This window comes from Dryobates pubescens, chromosome 26, assembly GCF_014839835.1.
Source record: "Dryobates pubescens isolate bDryPub1 chromosome 26, bDryPub1.pri, whole genome shotgun sequence".
Classification (NCBI taxonomy): Eukaryota; Metazoa; Chordata; class Aves; order Piciformes; family Picidae; genus Dryobates; species Dryobates pubescens.
Genome location: NC_071637.1, coordinates 10,754,680 through 10,762,352, shown reverse-complemented (window position 1 = coordinate 10,762,352; position 7,673 = coordinate 10,754,680). Strand labels below are relative to the sequence as shown.

General features: G+C 40.2%; 1 protein-coding gene across 1 annotated transcript; it reads right to left on the bottom strand.

Moving 5' to 3' along the window:
• Positions 1 to 497: 497 nt before the first annotated feature.
• C26H20orf85 (chromosome 26 C20orf85 homolog) lies at positions 498 to 4,735 on the bottom strand. Its single transcript, XM_054173356.1, has 4 exons — positions 4,530 to 4,735; positions 3,829 to 3,910; positions 2,916 to 3,014; positions 498 to 653 (listed from the first exon to the last, which is right to left on the bottom strand). The coding sequence occupies exons 1-4, from the start codon at positions 4,733 to 4,735 to the stop codon at positions 498 to 500; spliced, it is 543 nt and encodes a 180-aa protein (XP_054029331.1).
• Between the last annotated feature and the right edge of the window lie 2,938 nt (positions 4,736 to 7,673).

Below are 7,673 nucleotides of genomic sequence, written 5' to 3'. Positions count from 1 at the left end.
TGAATTGGGAATGAGCAGTGGGGTGCCATTGTCAGGAATATGGCAGTCTGTATTTATGTCTGAACAAGCTGCTGTGAAACTGAGTTTGAATGGAGGCTTTCATGGGGAAATGATTATAAAAATGTGCTTTGTCATTACAAAATATGTTTTAGAAAGACTTTCAAGAAGTATTCAAAAATCATAGTCCTACCAATGCTGATAAAAGTAGTACCTGCCCTCTGATAGGATTTTATTCATTGGTACTTTTAAGTACATCTGAAGTAGTGTTAACAGCTTGGATGCTGCAGATTTCAAAAAATCAGTAACAATTAAAATGCTACATAGAAATGTTAATGCTTCACCAAACGATTGTACACTCTGGTTGAGACATCCAGCCTGAAACCCACACCGGTGACACAAATGTTTTTTAAAGCATAAATGTTTAGTAGTCCAACAGTCTGCTACAGAATGTTAACTTAGGGATGTGAATGGATCTCTGTGCTTGTTACCTCTTACTGTCAGTCAGAGGGCTCAGATGGCCACTTCAGATCCTTAGAAAAGGCACCTTTGCAGCTCTGGATTTGAAATCCACGCTCAAGTGCCAACTCTGGAACAGCTGATCTCCAGCCAATAAAACCCTGGGTAGTCTTAGGTACTGGAGGAGATGGAAACACCTAGAATAGAAGTAACATGTAGAATTCAATGATTAAAAGGTTTTTGATTGTAATTTCTGTCATGCAAGATTTGCTTTTGTGCTGTAATGTGGATGGAAATGAGAACTTCTAAAAAACCAGTGGTTTAAAATGCAGTCTGCTGAATTAATATCCTGAACAGACACTGCCATTAATGGAAGGAAATAAGAACTTCAACAGATAGCCCAGTTGCACACAAGTTTGACTTATAATACAGGCCAGTTTACAATTTAAAAAGTCATTAGAATTATTTAAGTCCCATTCTATAGCAAAGCACAGGGAAAGAGAAGTGGCCAAATTCCAATGAAGTAACTAACTTTCTACCACCCTTCTAAAAAACGAAACTAAAGTCTTTTAGTGCCTGCACTGATATGTGTAACAGAAAAGAAAACAGCAACGTTACTGGTTAGTAGTGTGATTTAGCACACAGAAATTTGCTTTCTGAGGGCTTTACATTAAGGGAGGAATTTTGTCTTTGGCTTTAGCTTTTTTCCTTATTGAATAATAATCTTTAAAACTAGTTAACTGCTCTGAACAGTAGAAATCACATTTTATGCTGGCTGCAATGTATTTGGTAGCAATGCAGCTACAGGATAATAATTTTGTGGCCAAATGCTAAAGATATTACTAACTGAGCTGGCTTTTGAATTGAGAACTACTGACTAGTTCCACCTTCTTTCTACTTTAAAAGATGGGTAAGCATCAAGTTGATCTGCAACTAATCTAGCCAGAGAGGAAACAAAACAAAAGCCAACAGTCTCTGTTCACTGACTGCTGTGCTTACTTTGGCTGAATCATCTTAGTTGGGCATGTTATATCATTTTAGCATCTGGGGACTTAGCAGAGAAATACACAGCAAGAGAACAATGTTTCAGTTCTCTTGCCAGAGTTGCTTCACTTTGTTCTTTTGCCAAGATTAGAAAATGTTTATCATATTTAGGTGGAGCAGTTCCTCTCAAAAGATAATTTTTATGGCCAAAAGTGCCACCCACTGAGCAGGATAATGAAGGAATTGTGTCCCACTTATGATCTGGGGGAAGGGGCTATGAAGAAGCAATTATTAATCTAACCTAGAAAGAAGAACAGATAATGACTGTTACATGAAGGTAAATGTGCAAAAGGACAGAAACTTTATTCTAGATACGTAAAGGGTGACCTAAGTCACAGCTAACCCTTATCTCCCTTAGCAAATAAAGATTCTGAAGTGAAATTGAAACTGTGATCCTTGTTTCAGTATGCAGGAGGTTATTCATATTGCTTTAGCAGCAGATAACTGCCTGATTTGTTAACACACATACACCCTGGCTGTGCTGAAGCAGAGATGAACTTGACTGAAATTGGAGGCTTGAGACAAAACCGAAGAACAAGGAGACTTGCAGAAACACTGCCATTTCATTTCTCTGCCACAATCTGCACTAGCTCTTAATTTTTGTTTCAATTTAATCTCAGTAAAAGCTTTTACTACTTCCTCTCTTTATCTCCCCACCCTTGGAATCCTTTGAATGAAAGCTAGTTCAGCAAGTAAGAATTTTCAATCTCTTTTGTTTCCTTAATCTTCTCTAAGTGAACTAACCTTCCTTTTTGTTGGCATGTTCTATTTTGCCTTTTATGCCTATGTTCCTCTCCCAATGTCACTGATTTAGCTGCATGTATCCTGTTCACTGGTGATTCTGACACTGTGTATATATAAATCAAGTCACCATTCACATTCCACCCTCCTTTCCAGCTGTTTGACAACTTTTAGACTCTGAATATATGAGTCTAAATCATATAATATAAATTGGCTCATTAGAACTGTTAATAATTTGTGCCACTAAAGAGGACAGTGACATTGTCTGTGCCAAAAAGATGACTCTGAAATACAGCGTAAAATAAATATATATATATATATAATATATATATCTGAGCAATGTTTGGTCGGCAGTCATTAATGGCTTTGTGAGCACTCTGCTGTACCAAACTGCAGAGCTGACTTCTGTTACTAAGATGTCACAGAGGGGTGCATGAGGGAGGTGTTTTACAGAAAGATGATTATGTACAGTGAAAGCTCTGTGAACTAACAACCATATCCAAAGGGCAATTCCTTGTCTTGAATCCATTTAAAGCATTGCTCAGATTGCAAACACAATTTACTTTGACCTTTAGTTAAAGGCCCACCTCTGCTAGACAACTGATTTTTAGGGCTTGTGTGGTTCCTTGAGACAGATATTGTTGCATTGCAACTTGAGAATCTAATTTTCTAACCTTAATGTATTTTTCCACAGGTGTCACAGGTCGAACCTGCAGATGTTCTGGAAGCTCTATCTTGGGCTTTGTATTTTCTTTCTTTTCATCTCCAATCAACTAAAAGCAAAACATCAATATTAAAAATGTGACTCTATCTTTTGGAACATGCTGTAATATCTGATATCTCCACCATTCCTCTCCTTACTGCATCTCAATTCCCTGTCCTTTCCATCTAAAACAGGACTACTTATCATAGTGCTTTGGAAATTACTGTGGTATGCATGACAGACCATACCTATCAAGGATGGATGCTGAAGCTTAGAGGACCAAAATTTTTAAGGGTGGTAACTTGAATGCCTACAGGAATTTTCAAAACACCCTAAAAGATATTAAATACTTCTAGAACCACAGAAAATACATTGGCAAACTATTCAGGGGCAGCATCAATCCAGTTCTTTAGCAACAAAACACTGAGATTCCAAATGTAACGTTATGTGCTAATGTATTTTAATATCTAAATATCAATGAGAGTAGACATCACTGCAAATATTTTCATTTGTTGTAAATTCCCCCACTGAAAATTTAATTAGCTAGAACCTTTTCCCCCAGATTTTTAAACTACCATATGGATAGACAAAGGGGAAATATTTTCCTGTCAGTGTGCATCTACTACTTGTTAACACTACTGGGAGTCATAATTCTCAAGAGAAATATATCAGAATATGCATTGCATATGAATTACCACTTGTTGGATTGTATTCAGAGGAAAACTGAAACTTTAAACCCATCTTAATAGTAGTGCATTTGTTACCCAAAACCTAGCTTAGTAAAGCATAGCCAGTACTCTCCTAGTCTTCTGTACACTCATAATTTTGTGCCCAGATAAATTTGTGTACATTTCATGTGTTGTTTATATACCATTCAATTTTACCTCCTCAAGAGCTGTCATCAAGAATCCCCATTTGTGAGACCATCTTTTTGCAGCTTCTAGTTCACTTTCAATGTATCGTTTCCTGAAACAAACAGACATATTTAAGAGTAAAGCTTTCATTAAAAACAAAACACTATAAACCTAACTACTGATGTCACAAAGCACAAAACTTTAGCATGAATCTTTAGACCTTTACCTCAAAACAGTCAGTTTATGTATGAGTTAACAATCGTCTGACTAGGAGGTAATGGGAAAATATTTTCATAGGTTGGAAATGGCAAAGCAAGTGTGAATGCCTGTCCTTGCAAATGATGTTTATGTTAGGAGTTGGAGGATGTCAAAATTGCTGACACTTTTTAAAAAAAATATATATAAAGTTGAAAAGCAAGCTCCAATGTCTTTTCATCTGTATGTTCATGGAATCATAGAATGGTTTGAAAGGTACCTCTCAAGGTCATCTAGTCCAACCCCACTGCAGTGAGCAGGGACATCTGCAAGTAGATAAGGTTGATCAGAGCCCCAAACAATCATTTTTGCAGCCCTTTTATTTACCATTGACTGAAGAAATGAGCTTTAGTCCCCTGTTCTGCCCTAGCCCCACTTCCCTCCAGGAAGATCGAGGGAAACACTGGGGCAGATGGACAGCACTGGCTGCTTTGGGTGTGGCACTCACTAATTGGCTTCCTGAGGCTACTAAAAACCTCAAGCTCTCTGCAGATGGCAGCTTCTGAATGAGCACCTGTGCTTTGCAAACACAAGAGAAGTGAATGTCACAGAAACAGACGGTAGGATTGAGTGCACCCTCATCAAGTTTGTAGATGACACCAAGCTGTGCCGTCTGGTTGATGAGCTGGAGGGAAGGGACACCATCCAGAAGGATTTGAACAGGCTTGTGAGGTAGGCCCATACCAGCCTTATTAAGCTCAACAAGGCCAAGTGAAACATACTACACCTGAGTCAGGGCTATCCCATGCACAAATATAGGCTGGGTGAGCAGTGGCTTGAGAGCAGTCTTGAGGAAAAGGATTTGGGGGTGTCAGTTGATGAAAAACTCACTACGAGCTGGCAGTGGGCACTGGCAGCCTGGAAGGCAGCTGTGTCTTGGGCTGTATCAGAGGAATTGTAACCAGCAAGATGAGAGAGATGATTCTCCCCTCTACTCTGCTCTCAACAGACTGCACCTGGAGTACTGTGCCCATTTCTGAGGCCCCCAGCATAAGAGGGACATGGAACTGCTGGAACAGGTCTGGAGGAGAGCCACAAAGATGATCAGAGCACTGGAGCACCTTCCCTATGGTAAACAGGCTGAGAGAGCTGGGGCTGTTCAGCTCTAGGGAGACCTTGTGCAGGCCTTCCAGTACCTGAAGGGAGCCTACAAGAAAGCTGGGAAGGGGCTTTTGACAAGGCTTGTAGTGATAGGATGTGAGGAAATGGATTTAAGCTCGAAGAGGATAGACTTAGACTGGATATTAAGAAGAAATTCTTTATAGCAAGAGTGGTGAGGTGAATGTACCCTCCCTGAAGGTGTTCAATGCCAGTTTGGTTAAGACCTTGAGCAACCTGGACTAGCAGAAAGTGTCCCTGCCCATGGCAGAGGGGTTGGAACTAGATGACCTTCAAGGTCCTTTCTAGCTTAAACCATTCTGTGAATCTAGGAACAAGCGGGTGTGGAGCTGCCGGGGAGGCTGCCTTGGGCAGGATGGAGAAGGCAGCCGGCCAGAGAGCAGCACCAGAGGAGGCTGGGGGTCGTTACCAGCAGTTGTCCCGTGCTACGAAGTTGCAGGACTGCGCCAGGGTGGTGCGCTGCTGTGCCATGTCCCGGGGCTGGTGGCTGGGGCGTTGCGTGGCGACGGCAGCGGAGGCGGCGGTTACAAAATGGCGGGAAGGGCGGGCACAGGCTCGCGTGCAACCTGAGGCGATGGAGCCCCGGCGCTTCCTTGTGCTCTGTCTCGTCCCCCGTCGCCAGTGACCCTGCTGAGGTGACACCGTGAAAGTGTCTCTCAGGTGCGACACGGAAAGTGCGCACTCTGGTTCTTTAGTTCCCTCAGGAAACCAAGGGAATTGCGCTTGATGTTGTAATTTTGGGGCGTGTTCGTGTTTTTAAAATGTTAGTAGGAAAGCGTGTTTGGGTTAAGCTGATGAAAAGCTGCTACCTTGCCTGAGGAATGGCCTATTTCAGAGGACGAGGTCTTGGTTAAACTATAACTGGTTAATTAACCAGATTCCCCTTAGCAGAAAACAAATAGTTGGAGGCCTTTTGGGATAGTGACTCGTTAAGAGTCTAATTCAAACCTGAACAAGGAAATTGTTCAGCAGCCAGAAACTCCATTGTTTGTAAAGAATGTGAAAATGAAGGATGCTGTTTGTTTGGGTTTTATTCTGGTAAGGATTAGCTTGTTAATGTGTTCAAAGCTCAGATCCTGTGTGCTGTGATGGGTGTTTGCTTCTCTTACCTAGTTTTTATAACCTGCCATCCAGTTCCTAGGTCTTCTCAATGTACACCAAGATGTTCTTTTGGTAATTGCATTGGGAGATAACATTGGTCTTGACATACCAGTGTCTTTCTGACCGCTTTTTTTTCCCCTGCTAGATGTTGTCCGAGAAAGACCTCAACATACTTTATGGCTCACATATGGGAACCCAAAACCATATTTACAGCTTGTAAAAAGTTCACTGTGTTCATATAAATTAATATTTTTGGCTCTCCATCATTTTTTTTTTCTTAACTTTATTTTCTTGCAGTTGCTTTATAAAACGTTGCCACAATTAATGGAGCCAACTGGCTCTCTGCCCTTATGGGTTTAAATAGTTCCCTGACCCCTTTCTCCTTGTCTGGAAACTGGCTTGTGCAAACACACTGTAAATAGTTATTGCGACTTTTCCACACTATTGGGCAGTTATTATTCTGATTATAAAATAAATGCACAAAGGTTTTGACCTAAGCTGAATGGTTTATAGGTAGTGTGTTTGAATACCTAATTGCTGGCTTTTTATTATTTCTTTTTAATAGGGCAAAGGATCTAAAGGCCTTAAATATTTGCATGTGAGAAGACTGCATATACATTTATTAGTAATTTTAGTACTGAGAACCTCTATTTGAGTAAGAGGAGGAAAAAAACCCCTCCTCTGCAGTCCTAAAATAGCAATTACACTGCTCTTCTGGGCCTTTAAAAATCATTGAACTATCAGCAAATAGAGTATTTCACTTAGATGCCATTTCTTGATTCTGTAATTGATAATTAGACTAGCAATTAAATCAGCTGAGTCTCCTATCACACACACAAATGCTTACTCATTGTCCTACTTAATTAACTCCTGCTGCTTAGTCACATTTATCTCAGGAGCCCTCTTATTACAGCCTTGATGCTTTCTGTGAAAAAAGTAATCTGTTAATGAAAGCAATCAAATTCATAGTTTGCCATGTGTCAGGATTTAAACTGCGGTGGCATTTGTCAGGAGAGAATGAAACTTTATACTAGCATTGTGAAAATAATGTTCAGAGGGTTTTTTTATTATTTAACTGAATTATTTTTCAGATGAGGGAACGCAGTAAATGACTAACTAGTTTTAGGTCTTATTATGCTCTTATGAGCACAGGGCAGAATTGCACTATGAGAGAAGAGGTGAAATAGAATTTTAATGAGCTAATAATTATACTGAATGATGTAGAGATACAGGTCCATTTGCTGAAAGTGGGGGTCTTGTAGCTATGTGCAACAGCAGTTGTCATCACATGACATGTTGAAGTAGATACTATTTCACCCAATATACATGTTTAAATAGCATCAAGCCTCAATGCCTGGTGTTTCCAAGCAACATTCAGATCTTCTAAAATGGGTGAATTC

Bases quoted from the DNA above. Each gene is read 5' to 3' on its own strand.
- C26H20orf85 (XM_054173356.1), bottom strand. From the start codon at position 4,735: ATGGGCCTACCTCACAAGCCTGTTCAAATCCTTCTGGATGGTGTCCCT. The intron at 3,911-4,529 runs GTTTTTAGTAGC...TGTTTGTTTCAG, and splicing joins CCATCTGCAGAGAGCTTGAG to GAAACGATACATTGAAAGTG. The intron at 654-2,915 runs GTTAGAAAATTA...CTTCTATTCTAG, and splicing joins CTGTGGAAAAATACATTAAG to GTGTTTCCATCTCCTCCAGT.